We start from the raw sequence: 20,433 nt of genomic DNA on the forward strand, positions 1-20,433 counted from the left end.
ATTTCATGAATTGCGTGTACTGTATGTGTAGACATTGACTGAATAAACCTGTTAACTGGCTTAATGAGTCTCCCAAATCTTGACCTGAATCCATCTTCAGCGTTTGATTCTCCTATAACGTACTGATTTTGCTCATCACCATTTGAAGTAACCTCATCACTTAAAACTAAAACAGTGGAATGGTCAGACACATTTGAGCATATCGACAGAACTGGACTGGGTAAATTTTCAGAGCTGACCTCATGAATTTGTGTTCCCCCTATGTCAGTATCACACTCCACAACAGTATCACCCCGTGCATCACTCTGGACAACAGACTCATCTCTCTGGATATCTGTGACAGCATTAAGATCAGCCACCCAACGAGAAGTTCGATCTTCACTCTCAGTTTGAGTATCTCTATCACAGGAAGTACAGACAGAAGAAATTTCAACACTGTCATCGATGTGACTGCCCTCATTCCAAGCGGGTACTGGCAGAAAGTTCACAGGCATTAGCAGATTACGATGTACCGTCTTGATTTGGTTTGTCCCAGGGTTTCTTATTTTGTACGTGTTTAAGGCTTCACTTTTGCCCACAACAACATAAACCACCCTCTCCCATCGGTCCGCTAACTTCCTTTTTCCACGCTCCCCCTTATTGGCAAGAAGAACTCTGTCACCCAACTCGAGAGAGTGCCCCTTCTCCTTTCGGTCATAATACTCAGCTTGTTTAGTCTGTTGGCGTTTAGAATGTTCTTGAGCAACTGACATTGCTTCTTTCAAGTCTTTCTTAAGCGACTGAACATACTTGTGAACATCAACTGACTCGTTGCTCGAGATGACGCTTTCAAACAAGACATCTACCGGTAATCTTGGTGTTCGTCCAAACATCAAGAAGAACGGTGGATACCCAGTGGTCTCGTGTCTCGTACAATTGTACGCAAAGGTAAGTGTATTCAACATTTGTGGCCACTTAACTTTGGACCTCGGAGGGAGCGAACGGATCATATCACCCAGGGTACGGTTAAATCTTTCTGTCTGTCCATTCCCCATGGGATGATATGGAGTGGTGTGCGATTTTCTCACACCCGACAACCGCAGTAGCTCAACCATCAACGCGCTCTCAAAGTTAGCTCCTCTGTCAGAATGTACACGCCTCGGAAACCCGTAAATACTGAAAAACTTGTTCCACAAAACACGTGCAACCGCTTCGGCAGTTTGATTTGGACACACATAGGCACAGGCAAGTTTGGTAAAATGATCAGTGATCACTAATACATCGACCGACCTGTTGTTGGAATCCTCCGCAGACCAAAAGTCAAGGCACACCAATTCTAACGGCGCAGTCGTCTGGATTGACACAAGTGGAGCTCTTGCCTCAGGTTCAGGCCGTTTACTCAAAATGCACCTCTCACACTCACTGACATACTTCTTTATGTCTCCCTCCATAGACTCCCAGAAGAACCGTTGTCTGGCCAACCAAAGGGTGCGATGCTGACCCTGATGACCAGCGCTATCATGCACACCCTTCAGAACAGTACTTCGAAGAGCTGTTGGCACAACAAACTGGTAAGTATTTTTCTTAGACACCGGATTCTTCGAGATTCTATAAAGAACACCCAACCTTAACACAAGCTTATCCCACTGTCTCAAAATTTTCAACGTTCTTTTGGACTCGTACACTTTTTCTCTGCGAGAGGGCCGTCTACCTCTCTCAACAAAGAACTTCACTCTGTCAATCACAGGATCCTGGTTCTGTTTCTCCAACAATTCATCATGGTTGATACTACCAAGTCGACTCTGCTCTACGTCCGACAAACTCTCTAAATGCTGCACATAAGCCACACTCCTAATGGCTGCACCATTCTCCCAGTCCTGGTGAGATTTAAGAACAGCTGACAATTCTGATCTCGAGACTGCCCCGGAACAGTAAGTGGACCCAACAAACACATTCTCACACTCGCCCTCTGCATGCTCTGAGGAACCATCATCTACATCTGCATCTGGACGTTCACACGAAAGATGAAATGTATCTCGCACTCGCTCAACAGCAACAGATTTGGCCTCATGCAACAAGACATCATAAGGAGTTCTAGTCAATCGATGAAGAATTCCTGAAGTCACAAACGGCTGTCTGCTTAATGCGTCTGCCACTATATTTTTCGGTCCAGGAATATACTGGATGTCAAAATCATATGGCGACAGCTTCGCTACCCACCGTTGTTCACATGCATCCAGCTTGGGTTTTGTGAGAATGTACTTGAGCGGGTTATTATCAGTCCATACAGTAAACCTGTGTCCACGGAGCCAATGAGCAAACTTGTCACAAATTGCCCATTTCATCGCTAAAAACTCAAGTCTGTGTGCTGGATACTTTGACTGTGCATGATTCAAAGATTTCGATGCAAACGCAATGGGCCTTGCCACCGTACTCCCCTCCTGAACCTGAGACAAAACTGCCCCGAGCCCACTGGTAGAGGCATCTACAGACAACAGAAACGGTTTTGAAAAATCTGGGTGAGCGAGCAAGACCTGACTGACCAAGGCAGCCTTCAAATTTTTCAGGGCTGTACGACAGTCATCAGTCCAATCTGACTGAGAAAGCTTTCGACTTCCCTTCAACCGCTTCATCCCTCTTCCCACCCTAGGTCTCTTCTTACCCGTCAAAAGCTGAAATAAGGGTCTAGCCATTGTAGAGCAATTCTCTATAAAATGTTGGTAGTACACCACCATTCCCAAAAAGGACCTGATTTTACGAGCTGATGGTGTAACACCATCATCTTCCATCAAATCTTTCTCAGAGACACTTAAGATCGCTTCAATTTTTGCTGGATCACTGGCGACCCCCTCTTCAGAAACGATATGACCCAAAAATTTTACAGACTTCCTCAAAAATCTACATTTTGACGGAGACAGTTTCAAATTGTGGTCTTTTAGACGTCGAAACACCATTTCAAGCCTCTCCAAACTCTCTTCTTCTGACTTACCAAAAACTAACAAATCATCCAAATAGCACAAAAGACTCAAGAAATTCTGGTCACCAAACACCGTCAACATCATTCTCATGAATGTCGCTGGACTGTTGCACAATCCTTGAGGCAACCGATTATATTCATGAAGACCCAAGGGTGAACAGAACGCTGTGAATTTCTTATCATCTTCATGTAATGGGATGTTGTAGTAACCAGAAGTCAGATCCATCGTGCTAAAGTACGCATTCCCCCCCAAAGCAGCCAACACATCAGCTTGGTGAGGAAGGGGATGAGCATCTTTTACTGTGCGTGCATTCAGCCATCTAAAATCAGTGCAAATCCTTAAATCTCCGTTTTTCTTCCACACTAAGACCAACGGTGATGCAAACTCACTGTTCGACTTTCTAATAATTTCCTTCTCCTCCATATCATCTAGAGTCTCTTTCAACTTTAAATAATGAGCAGGAGATAGTCGACGATACGGAAGACGAAAAGGCCTGTCATCTGTAATTCTGATACGATGACAAAAGTCCTTTGCTTCACCACAATCCAAACTGTGTCTAGAAAACACACACTCATATTTTTCAACTAGATCAACAAGCTTGTTCTTCCAAAAAGGAGACACTTCACAATCCTTGATACCCAGATCGTTTAGCCCCAAGTCATTTAATCTGCTGTCACTTACCAAACTTGCTGTGGAAGTGGACTCTCTAGTCGTTAAACTGTCCCTCGACCTGTCAGAACATACTGTACAAGCATTTTGCTTAATCAGATCCGTGTTTTGCACAAGGTCCTCCAAAGCAATGCAAGGAAACACATCTGCCACCTTAGCATTCTTCCTCAGCACAATCTCAGAATTGGTTGGATTGATCATCTTTACTGGAAGCCAGCCATCACCCCACAAAGGTGATACAACCCTCCCAACTAAGATATTTCGATGCACACAGCGAGAAGTGCTTGGTTCAATGACCACTGTGCTCCCTACGGACTGTACAGACCCTGGAGGCAATCGACCCCAAACAAGGTGTTCACTCATCGGCTTCAACGTCACACATGACCTCAATTTCAACGTACCCACCTTGTCAGGAATTGAATCACCCCTCCATCTCTCTATACAGGACAGCATGCACAAAAATTGGTTGTCATCATTCTGCATAACTGAATCAGGTCTCTTTACCACCTTCCAAAACTGATCTGTCTGCTTCATCTGGCTTATAAGAGGTTTCAAGACATTAGTTCCAAGTATAATCGGGTCCTTCTGGCCACTCACAATCAAGACAGGAACACAGAAACTAACACCATAGACTTGTAGCTTCAAGTTAATTACACCATCAGGACTAGTTCGTTTCCCACCGCAACCTACCAAAACAATATCTGAGGAACTGCGGATGTCTTGGTTCAGCACCCCGGCATCTCTGAGTTGAGGAACCACATCCGCACTCAATGTAGTCGCCATCGAGCCACTGTCCAACATACCCTGGACCTCAACTTTGTCCTGCAAAAGCACGCTTGCATAGAACAAACTACTACTTGGTTCAACTTGCATACTGTTTTGGAAAATGACAGTTTGGTATTTTCAACGCTGTCACAGACGGAGTAATAAACAGATTCAATATTTATCTCACCAGAGGAGTTACTACACAGCCCCACTTCGTCCTCTGCCCGAAGGGAGCTGTCTAGTTTCCCTGCTGCAAGACATTATCACGTCGACCGGAGCCCACTCTTGGTGGTGCGCTGCTGCAATTGTAACTTACGTGTCCCTCTGCAAAACACTTGAAACACAAGTTATACATCCGACAATGAGCAGTCGTGCTGTGTTCACTGCTTTGACACACTTTGCATTCCCGAATCTTATGTCCTGTTTGTTTAGGCCAGGGGCCCCGCATAGACTGATTGTTGCACACAAACGCTTTTTCTAACAAAGTTAATACTTTGTCTAGTGCATTTTCATCACTAACTCCAGCACCCTGCTCAGACTTGGAATGTAAGGCAGTCACATCGACTTCCTGCTCAGAGACAATTGTGGCAAACTGTTTGACAGCCTGATTAGTTGATTTCCGCTCTCTCAACAACTCATCAAGCTGTTCTTGCACCTCTGATGCAGTCCATGACTGTACAGGTTTACTCTTGAAAACAAAAGCTAATTCTCTGTCAGGACAGTTGCGAATAAACATAACTGCTAACTCTTTGCTTCTGTTGTCCAGAGTTCTGCCTTCCCACCTTAAACTTTGCTCAGCTACATCTGCTGCCTTATTCAGCCTTATCCAGTAGTCCCACGCACCCTCTCTAGGATTCGGTTTCACAGAGTAGAAGTCAGCCAAAGGAATACCTGAACTGTACTGGTCCCCAAAATGCTGCTTCAAAACAGAAAAGACAGAGTCAACAGAAGGGGATGTTGTACCATTGCGCAGCCATACTTTCATCACATCTTTGGCCCGCCCCATTACTCTGTTAATTATCTCATCAATCTTTTCAGAATCAGTCACATCCAGTTTGCTCAAATACACTCTCATCATGTCTTCCCATTCCACAATCGAAAATTTATCCGAACCGTCTCCCCTAAAGTGTGGAGGTGCTGTCACCTCAGCTTTCAGGATCAAATTCATTTTCGACGCGTCAAGGACGGTGGTATTTGTTTTATCATATGACACATGGCCACTGCATTTCTCTTGGGACTTTTTAGTAGAAGAATTTGGAAACTCACTACTCATTATACTGTCTCTGATAGACTGCCCAATCTCACTACCAATTTGCTTTATGAGTTTACTCATTTGACCGGACATTTCAGTGTCCTGAGAATTATGCTCAAGATTACCGGGTCTTGGTGATGGACTTCCACACATTTCACTGTACTCATAGGCAGAATTGCCAACTGCTCTGCCCCGTCCAGTACTACAGTACTGAGGGTCCCCAAACAGCTCTGTCCTACTTGGCGTATTTACCAAACTGCCCCGCCCTCTACCTACTGTAAATGTGTTGTCCCACCCCAAACCACTTTGTCTAGTAGCCATTTCTCTCAGATGACTACAATGTCAAAAACAAAAATGTACACACACAAATGAAAATTAAACAAAAATATATATCTGAGAAAAATACTTCAAAAACTTTTAAATGTCCTTGAAAAAAAATGTAATTCACGGTTGTATCTCAGTTCTTAAGTCAAGAAATCAGCTGATGATGAAAAATACAGTCAATAAACTTTATTGATGATACTCCTCGACGATCCAGCTTGTGTGATCCAGCTAACCAGAACTCACCAGTACCACACACTGCACCTTCAATAAAGGATATACTATCCCGTAGCACCTCTTCCTGCACAGGACTTGACCTGCTGGACGTCCACACACCACTGCAGAGCTAGCACCAGAAGACAGAAGACCCCTCTCGCCTCCAGTACACCACAGCACCAGCAAACTCCAGTTCAGCAATCCCGGTGGTCAACAGCAATCAACCATTCGATGGGTCACGGCACCAGTTTTGTAGCGGTCGTTTCTCTGCGTTGTGTTATTTTTTTTTAATGAAAGAAATCTCCACACAAATCTGGTCGTGCTGAGGTGATTTATTTTTGCCTGTACAACACACACAACCAGGCAGTCACTCTCTCAATATCAGTTGAGTCGCTCTTTTGCCTCTCCTCTCAACAGACATCGGGAAAGAGAACGACAAGCTCTCCATATACACACATTTACATATACATACACAAGATGTATAATATTACATACTAATATAAAAGAATAGTAATAATAATAATATGAATATATATAATAATTCTTATATACAAATATATTAATATTCACAATTACAGCAATAGTGTTACCTAAATATCAATTTACATACCTGTACAACACACACAACCAGGCAGTCACTCTCTCAATATCAGTTGAGTCGCTCTTTTGCCTGTTAACCACAAGGTATCTTTGAAATACAGATATTCAACTACTAAACACACTGCTGTAATGTCTATTCTATTAATAAGGCTCAATACATCTTTAATGTGCTTACAAAATATATATATTCAAACTTATATACATACTTATACATATTCAACCCTTTTATATACACATCTATATATTATTTATTACTGCATATCTATCTATTTATCAAAGTAGATCTATGTAATTATAAGATATTTAATCATAACTTTAGCCGCGACGGCGCTAATACATCTCTCACTCGCGACGCACGTGCGCGAGCCGCCATTTCACACTTTCTAACTTTCACCCATTAACAGCACTGAAATAAACCTAACTTATTAACAACTTGAACAAGTGGTCAAATATAACATTACATGGCCTGTTTTCTAAAAAGCAGGTCATCTAAACATAATATATACAGCTAAACAGCATTTTGAAGTCAAATGAGCAGAGCTCGTAGAAACTGTACCTCTCCTCTCAACAGACATCGGGAAAGAGAACGAGCTCTGAGCGCGCCAATACTTATATCCCTCTTGCTACGTCAGCCGACGTGCACACTGTGACTCTTAACCTCGTGAAAGCGCATGAAAATCTTTCAAAATAAAAGACCCAGACAAATAATCATTTAAATATAACATAATATAAAGAAATAATGATTTATAATCTGGTGTAACAACATACCCTGTTACACCAGCTAGAGCCTCATTCATTTTAACGTTGAAGAAACAGTTCAGAAAATTATGAGCATACCACATGTACTTGGATTAATTGCTGAAATGTACAGTAGAAACAATAGTTTTGCTTCATAAGATCTCAATATGTTTTAGGAGACAAAGGTATTCATTTTGTGTTGCCTGTTACTATATATTGACTCTCAAAATTCTGCTGGCAATCAACTTGCATTTTATGAATCACCAAGAACCACAGATTTAGTTAATACTCTGTTCTACCTCAGAAAAAAGCATATTGCATGGCCTGAGCATGATGAAATGAACAACATATTTACATATTCTTGTTGAGCTATCACTTTAAGAGATCACTTGATTATGAAACCACCTAGAAATGCAGGTGAATAGATTGTGAGTAAATGGTTATTTTTAGCTTTTGTGCCTGTACGTTTATTGGTTTTAGGGTGTATGGGGTGAATAACCACTTGCACAAAAGCTCCTTTTCTAAAGATATGATCAAGCTCATTCTACCAGAGATCATCAGAGTGTTTTGAAAATTGATTTTGTGCATTGTATTTTGGGTTGCACAATTAATGAAAAAAATATTGTTATTGCGATAATAGAACAAGCAAGATCCATATTGTAGGGAAGTGCAATAAATAAAATTAGTTTTATATGTGCCACATGCATAGGTTATTTATCAAAATCTGACCAATCAGATGGGGCGTTTACTATCTTCATCCCCACCTCTCCAGTTGGTCCTGCTAGGTGACCCTAGAGCTGAAGATAAATAGTAATGCCAGGAGACAACAGAGGAAAATGACAACAGCCTATAAAAAAATCATGTCATTTATGATTCCAGGGCTCTATCATACACCTGGCGCAATAAGGTACAAGACGGGTTTTGCATGGTTTGTTGCTATTTTCAGACCAGCACAACCCTAATTTTGATGTTTTGCGCCACGTTGTTTTACGTTTGCGCTACGTTGTGTGTCGGTCTTTAAAGGAAGTGTGTTAAGGCTTATTGTTTTCACGTTGCTATTCTAAGAAACTGAAATAAACTGCGCCGTTGACCAAGTAAAAGCAGGTCTAAAGTCCAGCGTAGAGCACGTTAGTTATACGCCTATGCAGGTTCAAGCGCTTAATATACACAGAATGCACAGCAATGCACAAATATATGTACACATAAAAAAATAAAGGATTAAAATGTTACAAAATTATTATTTAATAAAAAAACATGTATTTTTATTTATTAAAAAAACATGCCTTCATGTCGGGGGGCTTATTTCAGTTTATTCATGACAATTTTCATTTTTATTATAATGTTATCATTATTAGCAGTATTATTTATTAGCATATTTATATTTGTTTTAATAAAAATAAGTTTTGATTTGTCCATCCGTCGGGTTTTGGAGACGTATGCATCACTATATGGGGCAAAAGAATAGGACGTGTGTTTGGATATAACTCACTTTTTTGATCCCACTTAGTTATTATTGTTCGATTATTCGTGTGCTGGAAATTAGAACTGAATTTAGAAATAGTTTTGGACAAATCTTTGTGCTTAACAAATGAAATTAAATATGTAGGCTGATGGATGTCTTCAGTGGAGTGTGTACAACACCGTTTCCTTATTCACGAAAGTAAAGAGTAAAAGTAAAGAGAGAATAAAGAGGCCGAATGGAAGAGACTCGTTCTTTATCCTCACACTGGAGATGGCCTGTTAAACTGTTTTCTTGCTAGTGAAGCATTCAGTTTTCCACTAACAAAGTCCGTCATGTAAATAGCAAATGTGCCATGATGCGACGCTTCTGACTCTCAAAGGAAATGGGAGATGAGACTCTGATTGGTTTAATGCATGTTATACTCAAAACACACCCATAACTCATTAAGGGAATAAACACAACAATGTTAGACTATGCACCAGGGTGCAAAGCGTATTTTTCTGTCCTTAAAATAGCAAAAGTAGATTCGGACCCGCCCTTAATGCTTTTGCATCATGGGGTTTTGCACCTAGATCGTTAAAAAAGGGCCCTAAATGTTTGCATCTTGACGTTTTTTTTTATTCTTATTTAATTAGCTCAGAAAAAAATCTTTTACCTGTTTTTTTTTGTATGGTCACTAATACAATTTAACAAAAAATAAATGTTAATAATCATAGTTATTTAACAGAAATAAATAACATTTTAATAGCATTAATAGCATCAAATAGCATTTTACAAGCATAATAATAGCATTTTGCAAGTTCGTTATATTGTAAGAAATATCGTTATCACAACACTCAACAACATCGCATTTTTTCCCAGTATCGTGCAGCCCTAATCATTTTTTGTCCTCCATCTTTTCCCAGCTCCTCCTCAGTTCCTGCCCATTTCTTCCACACCTCAGCCTGACAAGCGTGTCACTCCTCAGAGGAGACACTCCATTGAGAAAGAGGCTCCCACCAAGATATGCCACTTCCTGCCTCCATCTCGACAGAACTCCAAATCTCTGGTAACTGATACATAACAGTGTTTTTTTTTCCCTTGTCGAACTAATTCCAGGACAGTAAATGAGAGTAACTCAACATAGGGCAGCAAGTCTTTTTTAAAAGACTTTTTTTGTTTGTCAAGTGTGTGTTAAACTAATAAAATGATAGTAAAGAATTTAATTTCTCTTTCAAATATATGCAAATACTTGCTATCCGCTTGTTAAGTCGCAATGTATGGAAACCTGTTTTCCGGGTCCAAGCCGCTACTGAATTGAGAAAATATTAGTTTATTACACCTGTTTTGTCAAATAACACATTAAAGCCATTTTTTTTTTATATGAAATCATGGTGTACACAACAGTCTCTGGACTTATTTTACAGACATCAATATTTGAACAATTTTTAAAAGAATAATCACTTTCTGACCATCTGATATTAGGCATTATTTTGTATGTTTATTGCGATCATGATTTTCGTAAGTAATACATCGCTTTGTAAACGTTTATTATTACTATTTGTTGAGCCTTCCCATTGGACCCAGAAGCTGCTTTGCATGACATCACACTTAACAAGCAGGTTATTGTTACATGCTAATATTTGCCATATATTTTTATTGAGAAAAAAATCTCACGATTCAACAAAAGTATTAATTATAAAGTTGCATGATAATAATAATTAAGGTTTATATAGCATTATAACATTTCTTATCATATTAAAAAGTTTCATGTAGCAGATCAATGTCAGGTTATGTTTACAGAATTAGATTAGATTAAATTCTCTTATTTTTCTCAACAAAGACAAACTTAAATGATACAATCTAAAACCTTAAATGTCCTGTAGATGAGCTTCTTTGAAGAGGAGCACACAAATTTTCACCTTTAAGGTTACCAAAGAAGATTGTAAACAAGAGACTTTCAAAAATCATTCTGACCCCAAATGTGTCTTGTTTTAGAAACTACAGTAGCAGTTGTGCTTTATTTACTACATTTTGAATAAAATCTCAGATGAAGCTTTATTTATGGACAACAGTTTAGCTCTTTGATCAGTTGTAGATTTGACAGTCACCGACCTTTTACAGGAAAAAGATTTTAGTGGCTTCTAGATAGTGAATGATACTGTAGTTTTAGATAGAGAGCTGTAACTGCTCTGCTTCTCTTTCTTGTCCTACACCTGAAGATGTCTTCAGACGGCAAGGTAAATCACAAAAATTCACACATATTTCTCATGTGCACAGATTCTGTTACATTATGCTGGATTTCATTTCATGCTGGGCAGTTGCTGTGTGGGTGTGCGTGTGTGCGTGTGTGCGTGTGTGCGCGTGTGCGCGTGTGTGTTGCACAATGTTGCATGGCCACAGTAGAAGAAACTGCTCAAGGAAATGGCCCACACTAAAATCACTTGAGTTACTGGTTATCAAGGTGATTTGATGATTAGGAGGCAAACTTCCTCTTTTTGAATAATGCACAGCTTTTTGAAGTCATGTACAGCATTTAAAGAATGTTAGACTTAGTAATAGGTATGTTTTAGATATGGTAAATAATGGGTAATGTGGTGATATAGAATTATATTATATTATTGTAACCTTTTAATTATTTTATAACAATACTATTTAAATTGAATTATTTTATTATATTGCATATTATATTTTTTATATTTTTGAAGCACTTTATTAGTTATTATGACAATATTTTCACATTATATTATATTATATTATATTATATTATATTATATTATATTATATTATATTATATTATATTATTGTAAACTTTTATAAAAAAATTTAACAATGTTATTTATGTATAATAATTTTTTATATTATAACATATTATATTATTATAACATTTTATTGTTTATTATAACAATATTTTTATATTATTGTAACCTTTTATTCATTTTTATAACATTATTGTTTATTTTTATTATTTTTATATTGTATTATAACATATAACATTTTATTATTTATTTTAATAATATTATTTATATTAAATTATCTTATTATATTATATTATATTATATTATATTATATTATATTATATTATATTATATTATATTATATTATATTATATCATAATATATTTTCGGCTTAGTCCCTTTGTTAATCCGGGGTCGCCACAGCGGAATGACTTTGGACTGTGGGGGAAACCGGAGCACCCGGAGGAAACCCACGCGAACGCAGGGAGAACATGCAAACTCCACACAGAAACACCAACCGACCCAGCTGAGGCTCGAACCGGCAACTTTCTTGCTGTGAGGCGACAGCACTACCTACTGCGCCACTGTGTTGCCCATATTATATTATATTATATTATATTATATTATATTATATTATATTATATTATATTATATTATATTATATTATATTATATTATATTATATTATATCATATTATATTATATTATATTATATTATATTACTTATAGTTTATCAGTTATTTAAAGATTTAAAGAAAGGTCTTTTTCCAGTTTTTTCTAAACCAGGGGTGCTCAAACTTTTTCACACGAAGGGCCAAAAACCAAATATCATTGAGAGCCATGGACCGAAGGTAAATATACCAAATTACATTACATTAAAATTGCTAGGGGTCATTTCCTAATTCATTTTTATAACATTTCAAAATAAATAGAAAACATTACTTTAAATAGTATTAACTAATGCAGTATAACTTTTTAAATGATAACTTATTGCAATAAAAATCATCAACAATCACATTGATAACATAGTGGAGTTCAATGTTGAGTACATCAAGCAAAATCTTGCCTTGATTTGCTCACCACAGTCTCAGCATTGTCTTGTGACAGTAAGCAAAATCTGATTCATTTGTCACCATTTAATTCAAGCATTTAATTTCAGTTAGCTTTTAACAATAAAACAAACAATAGGTTACATTACATTTCAATTGACATTCTCTAACCCATCCCTATCAGTCTCTTTCTCATCTCAGATGGGATGGTGGGCCAAATCAAAAGATACCATGGGCCAACTTTGGCCCGCGGGGGCCTAGTTTGAGCATCTCTGGTCTAAACTCTTTTACATTTTTTTTCCATGTGCTACTAGCTGTTACTTAGGCTTTCTGTCCATTTAAAGTACTCTTTTTTTTTTTTTTTTTTTTTTTTAGAAGTTAGTTTTCTTTATAATTGTAATTGTAGAAAGTATTTGTAAACGTAAGCAAATAACATTTAGTGAGAATTCAGTTCTTGTAAATAAAACACACCAGCCGTTACTTAAATGTCAAATAAAGCCATGTTTTGTTTTTTTGGTCAGGCTCACGCACTAGGCAGCGGTCATGCGGTACGTCCAATCAAACTACATAAACTAATACTGGGTGACAAGGGCGTAAAAGCCAATACGAGTCTCTCATTTCATAAAAAAATCATTAGTTTTAATTGGCCAGCCAAAGTGATTGAAGATAAGTTTTAGAGATGTGTGTTGGCTTTTATGTGTGCCTTTTTAGAGGGATAGTTCACCCAACAATTGACATTTACTCACTGTCAAGACATTTCAGACCTTTATGAGTTTTTTTTTTTCTTTTGAACATAAAAGCTGAATATTGGAAAGCAGCAGCCACTGACATACATACTATGAGAAACTGATTGAACACTGAAAAAATACTGCAGAGTAAGTAAAAGGTTACAGATTCTCAACATTCTTCAAAATATCTTCTTTTGTGTTCAATGAAGATAGAAACTTAAACAAGTTGACCGTGAGTAAATGATGACAGAATTGTAGTTTTTGGGTGAACTGTAACTTTAGATTGGGTTAGAGCTGTTTGTGGACCGCCGTACAGTGTGTGTTGGTTTAGCAGAGAGCATGAGGCATCATTTGGCATTCCTCATTCCTAAACTCAATGTCTCCATCCAGCGTTGTGTTGTGGGTTTCGTTCTGTCTTGTGATTGGCAGAGGGTGGAACCATAGAGTCATGAATCAAGCATGAATGTTGTATTTTCCTTCCTTCATTCTAAAGGCAAGACACTGCTGGCAAAAGGTTTTTTGTATATGTGTGTGTTTTTACAGATTTTTTGTTGTTGTTTTTTTGTCTAAAGGTAGGCATACAACTTTTGAAATAAAAAAATTGTTTAAATGTATTTTTCAATGTAGAATTTTAAATGTATTTTTAAATGTATTTTTTTTTTATTATTTTATGAATTTGTTATTATTTTAATATTTTTTGCTTGACACAAATCGTCAGATCGGCTCATTCAACCACACACACCTCACAAATTCAGGCCGACAATTTTTTTGGACATATGTACGAATCAGGAGCTCATGAGCCTTGTAAAGTTTCGACAGGTTTGTATGCGTTTTTTTTTTTCCATCAGGAGAAATCACATGAAAATCATTAATGCTTGTATCGTAGGAGAGAAACTTAGAAGCTGAGTGGCTTCTGAGTGAGAAGCTATCCTTTATTGGACAGGACAGTAGAGAGTGTTGACAGGAAAGCGTGGGGAGCAGAGAGCGGGGAAGGATCGGCATAGAACCTCAAGGTGGGAATCGAACTCGGGTCGTGAGCACTAGAGTGCATGTATCTAATCACGACTACGCCATTGGCTCTGACACAGAGCTTTTAATTTTTAAATATGGCAAAAAATATTGTCGGTGTGTGTGGATACGTGTAATAAAAATGATGAGGTGTATGTGGTTGAACGAGCAGATCTGTTGATTTATGTGAAGTTGATGAATCCAGAGGAGAAACTCACTGAATGAGCGCTGTATGATGTCAAGCACGACAGGGCTGGCAGAGATCACAGTTTACAGCGAACAGGGTTATAGTTCACATAATTCACACAAGGGTTAACCAGGCATACTGGTTTACTGAAAAATAAAGTATTTTTGTGTACTAAACATTTACGGCTCATTTCATTGGCTATTATGACATATATAGAGAGAGTGAGAGGAACTATAAATGTTATGTCTTCCTCTCTCCATATTTTTGGTGCAAAATTTCATGCTATTGCTTTGGAATTAGCAGGGTTATGAAATTGGGTTATGTATTACTGCATCCAAATGATTTTTTACATCAACTCACTTGTGACGTGAGCGTGGACATACAATCGTTCAACCGTCCAGCCTGATCACACAGGGAACCTAACTATTTTACGTATTGTCAGTTTAGTGGCTAATTCGTACAAACTCGTAAGAGTTCAGTCGTTTTAAAATGTATGATTTTAAAAAGGAGGCGTGACACCCAACCCCACCCCTAAACCCAACCGTCATTGGAGGATGAGCAAATCATACTAAATTATATGAATGAGGGCGTACTCGCACTATGCTATCAGAACCGTGCCCAGGCCCGTTTCCCGGATCGTTTGAGAAGTGTGAGTGCTCTGAATTGGGCTCAGGCATGGTTCAGTTTGCCGGCCCTGGCCCTGGAACAGGTGTGCCAGAGCGCGGTTCAGTTGGGCTCACGGTAAGCTTGTAGTGTGAGTGCAAAGCGCGCCTGAGCCTGAAACTGAAGATGAGACGTGACTTTTAAGGGACTGTTTCATATGTGTTTATTAATCATTCTTACTGTTCAATGAACATAAGCTGTCGTAGATTATTAAAGACTCAAACCCTAACTGCACGACAGCTGCAAACCTCCTAATTCCTGCAGCACGATGACTGATGAAATGATTTTTTGTTTATGAGCGTCAAAATTGGCTGATCTGTTCAGCAAAATATTTGACAGCGTGTCACTGCATCCCAAACAACTAAAACATTATAATGATACAAAGAAATCTGTGCTGAGCGAGAGCATGTTCAGCGTGCTCAGGTACGAATGCATTGCGAGTGTGGGCAGTCAGGGGAGACGGGAAGGGGGACAAGCGTGCTTCGGCCTGGTTCAAGGCAACTGTACATAGTGCGAGTACGCCCTGAGATTGTATGAATTTTTACAAATTAGCCACTAAATCAAAAGGTTACGGATTGCCAGGATCAGGATTCATCTTGACCATATGTAGTCCCACCTGCCTTAAAGTAAAGAAAACATTCACCTAAAATCACCCAAAAACTTAGATTTACTCAGCATTTTTGTTCCCTCAAGTCATATCAAATCTTTATATTATCTTTTTTATGTTGACTATAAAAGGAAAACATTGAAAAAAATAAGCCACTGACACCCATAGTAGAAGAGAAAAGATTTTATGGGAATCAAAGGCTTCAGGTTTTCAACATTCTTCTTCTTTTGTGTTTAGGGAGGAAAGAAACTTAATAACAATACACATTTTTAGGTGCTGTTTTCTTAAAATGAGTTTTTTTTTTGTTGTTTTTTTATCAGCAGCACTCACACCAAACTTTACTTTTTTTATTTATATCAATATTATAAAGGTTTTCACAGAGGGAAATGTTCATATAGAATTTGTATGATTTTATACAACATTTTACTCTATTAAAAAAAAGTTAAAAATAATAGTTTTTCTGGTTATTTGCATTGATTTTTTTACAATTTTTATGGAGTAATAAAAAAGATTCCCAAAATGCCTTCCGTAAAAATCTTAACCTCTAATATATAAAAAAAAGGGCTCAAATGCCATTAAATAATGCTTAATTTGCATATGTATATATAATAATAAATAAACATGTTTATACCCGTAATTTTAGTCATTTTAAACATAACATTAAAATATATATATAATTTTTTTTTTACAGTTTTTAATGAAATGAATTAACTAAGAAAGTATTTCACTATTAGCTAGTTTTTTTTGGTCCCTCATTGCCCGCGGTGTCTTGTCTTAAATATGAAGTGTGTGTTTGAGCGTTGTGTGTGACCGCGCTGTGTTTATTTCAGGAGGAGTTCTGCTTCCCCGTCGAGTGTTTGACTCTGACCGTGGAGGAGGTGATGCACATCAGACAGGTTCTTGTCAAAGCCGAGCTGGAGAAGTTCCAGCAGTATAAAGACATTTATAATGCACTGAAGAAAGGAAAGGTACCAAATTTACTCTTAATTTAATTTGACATGTCCTGCCTATTGTAAATGTACAATTAAATGTGTTTTTAATTGTGCAAACCTTTCCATTAGCTTTGCTTCTCATGTCGGTCGAAGAAGTTCTCATTATTTACTTGGTCCTACACCTGTCAGTTCTGTAAGAGGTGGGTAGAGCTTTTCATTAGCTTTTAAGTGAAGAAAAACCAAGTAGTAATTTGCAGTGGGATCATAATTCTTGTCTTTTCCCCCTGACAGGCCGGTTTGCTCACAGTGCTGCAAGAAGGTAAATACAACATCTTTAACTCATTTGCATGAACGTAATTATGAGTTGGAGAGAGTTCACACCAAACTGAAAATTCTGTCATCCTTTACTCATCTTCCTCTTATTCCAAATTTGTTTGATTTTCTTTTTTCTGTTAAACACAAAGAAGATATTTTGAAACATGTTGGAAACCAGAAGCCATTGACTTATATAGTATACTTTATTTTTATTTTTTAATGGATCTCAATGGTTACTGGTTTTCAGCTTTTTTCAAATACCTAATTTTGTGTTCAACTGAGGTTGAGGGTGAATAATTTTCTTTTTTTCCTGTTAAGCAAGGACAGAACAGGATATTTTGAATAATGTTGGAAACCAGTAGCCATTGATTTTCATAATATTATTATTTTTCCCCAATATGTAAGTCAATGGTTACCGGTTTTCTTTTTTTCAAATATCCGCTTTGTGTACAACAGAAATTCTTATTAAAAAACATTAAAAGAGTGAATATAAGTTTTAATGAATACGTTATTTCTTTAATGTACTGTTAATGTTTTAAGCTGGTGAAATTGCTAATTGTTGTTAATAAGTCTTGTCTGTTTTAATATATTATAAAATTAAATTTAGATGTGATGTCAAATATGAGTTTTCAGCATCATCACGCAAGCCTTTAGTGTCACATGATCTTCAGAAATCATACTAATATTCAGATTTTTTTCAATAATCACTTATACTGCTCAGTATTTGTATTATTTTTGATGAATTGAAACTCCAAAATAAAAGCATTTAAATTAGAAATTGTTCATGTTGAAACACTGTGTCATGTTTGATCAATTTAATGCATTATTTCTTAAAAAAAAAACTTCCAAATGTTTTAGATATGATGATAACCTAATGTCTTCCTATCTCAGATGAAATTGCCCTCCAAGCCTCATGCCAGCCTGCCCATCTCCTCTCTGGGTCCCAGTATCCTGCCCAAAAAAGAGCCCGGAGCATCATCAGCCCTGACAGAAAAAACCTCCTCCACATCCAGCCACAAGAAAAACAGCCTTCAGCGCTCATTGTCCAGGTGTGTTTTAGAATACTACCAGTTAATATAAACCTGTGTGTATACATTCACTTGCTGACAAACGTCTTGTTGTTGATCCCAGTTGTAAGAGCAACAAATAATAACTTGACCCAATCAATCCCAATCATTACAAATACTGCAGAAGACCTATTGCAACCGCATGGACCCAAGATTCTTACAAAAATCAGTCAAGTTTGGAAAAATCATGGTTTGGGGTTGCATTAAGTATGGGGATGTGCGAGAGATCTGCAGAGTGGATGGTTACATCAACAGCCAGAGGTATCAAGACATTTGTGCTGCTCATTACATTACAAACCCCAGGAGAGGGCAAATTTTTTACTAGGATAGCGCTCCTCATACTTCAGCCTCCACATCAAAGTTCCTGAAAGCAAAGAAGGTCAAGGTGCTCAAGGATTTGCCAGCCAAGTCATCAGAAGTCAATGTTATTGAGCATGTCTGGGCTAAGATGAAGGAGGAGGCATTGAAGATGAATCTAAAGAATCTTGATAACCTCTGGGAGTCCTATAAGAACACTTTCTTTGCCATTACAGATGACTTTATTAATAAGTTATTTGGGGATGTATGGTGACCTCCAAGCTCATGGAAGTCATACACAATATTAATTCTTTTTCCACTGCACTATGACTTTATATTCTATACTGTACATTATTTCTGTTAAGTGACAAGACTTTTTGTCTAAGCAAAGTCAGACCTCACTGTCCTGATTCAATAATCAAAAATCAAGGCATGATCATATTTTATTTTGGTAAGTGAAGCGCAATCTAAAGGCCTTTGCCTTTCATATAAGCTTCTTCAGATACCAAATGATCAACTTGAAGTCAAGTTATTATTTGTTGTTCCTGAAATTTGGACTGGCGATAAGAAAATCACCTTTAAATTTGGCTAACTGAAGTGCTTAGCGAAAGACTTTACTAATGATAGATTGAGTTTTGAAAAAAATAGGAAGTTTACTAAATATGTTCATAGATCATGACAATATCCACCTATTGACCTTATTCTAGAATGCAAAAGTGCGCTCGATTTTGCAATTATTTTAGAACTTCAATTCAGTTGCCTACGGGAAAATAACTTGGAATAAAACACAGCAAAAAAGCTGTCAAACTAAACTTAAAGTATGATAACACAAGGAAATACCCAAAAAGATTCCAATAGCTGCACCTGCACGTTTATAAAGAATAAGCTCAACACTGTTAGAAATATACTTGTGCAGTTTAAGATGTTCTCATTTACAGTACACTATAGTATTATTGCAGACTGTTTTACAATATGGTTTGCACTTGCTGTAAATATCATCTGTCGCTGTATAAACTGTTGTGCAAATTGTCACAAGTATGCCTGATATCTTGATGTTAGAGGTCTAATGAAACTAAAAGATCTGTAAAAGAAATGGAACTTTCACTACAGCTTTATTACCTTTAATTCACAGCCTCAGCAAATGCTTCAGCTGAATGGCAAACGTTTACTTCATTTACTCTCCCTCATGTCATTCCAAACACACAAGAAATTCATTTGATCTTCTGAACCCAAATCAAGATATTTTTAATCCGATCTGAAATGATTCTTTAATAACTTTGTAAAATAAAAAATCAATATGGATTGAGCGATTTTTATGAAGAGACGGAACAGATTTAGTTTAAGCTTTTATTCACATTTTAAATAAAACGAACTAATGATAGTTCTGCCATAATTTACTACTTCATCCACACCTGTTTGAGTTTCTTTCTTCTGTTAAACACAAAGAAAGATATACTGAAAAATGTTGAGAAAAAACGATCCTACTGTTAATGTCAATAGCTGCTTTTTCCAACATTCTTCAGAATATCTTGTTTCATGTTCAACAGCAGACAGAAATGGGTAAGTTTAGAACCACTTGAATATGACTAAATGTTGAGGAAATGATCATTTTTGGATGAACAATATCTTTCATTTTAAATATTTCTTCAAAACATTAAAAAATGTAAAGATAAATCCATATCAGCTATTCATGTCTTCTGAAGAGATGCATTGAACAGATTTAATGTAGGCTATTAATTGGCAATTAATGGCAATTAATGTTATTAATTGACATTAATAAGCCAACAAGAAATAAAACCGAAGATTTAACCTGCTTAACAAACAAGAACAAACCCTATTGATTTACTACAAAAAATGTCTGTTTTATTTAGTTTCTTTAAGTAT

The 20,433-nt window shown here is 37.1% G+C and overlaps 1 protein-coding gene across 6 annotated transcripts in view; it reads left to right on the forward strand.

Moving 5' to 3' along the window:
- The window catches only part of spire1a (spire-type actin nucleation factor 1a), a 99,845-nt gene that overhangs the window by 76,726 nt on the left and 2,686 nt on the right, over positions 1 to 20,433 (forward strand). For 2 of the 6 annotated variants that reach the window (XM_056480353.1, XM_056480357.1), the window contains 7 exons: positions 9,886 to 10,028; positions 11,182 to 11,199; positions 13,267 to 13,293; positions 16,769 to 16,906; positions 17,000 to 17,070; positions 17,162 to 17,189; positions 18,077 to 18,234. In XM_056480353.1, coding sequence (XP_056336328.1) covers positions 9,886 to 10,028; positions 11,182 to 11,199; positions 13,267 to 13,293; positions 16,769 to 16,906; positions 17,000 to 17,070; positions 17,162 to 17,189; positions 18,077 to 18,234 — 583 coding nt within the window. The remainder of the gene's footprint in view (positions 1 to 9,885; positions 10,029 to 11,181; positions 11,200 to 13,266; positions 13,294 to 16,768; positions 16,907 to 16,999; positions 17,071 to 17,161; positions 17,190 to 18,076; positions 18,235 to 20,433) is intronic. The other 4 variants (XM_056480356.1, XM_056480358.1, XM_056480355.1 and 1 more) reach the window with 3 other exon arrangements.

The sequence above is a fragment of the Danio aesculapii genome, chromosome 19, assembly GCF_903798145.1.
Source record: "Danio aesculapii chromosome 19, fDanAes4.1, whole genome shotgun sequence".
Lineage (NCBI taxonomy): Eukaryota > Metazoa > Chordata > Actinopteri > Cypriniformes > Danionidae > Danio > Danio aesculapii.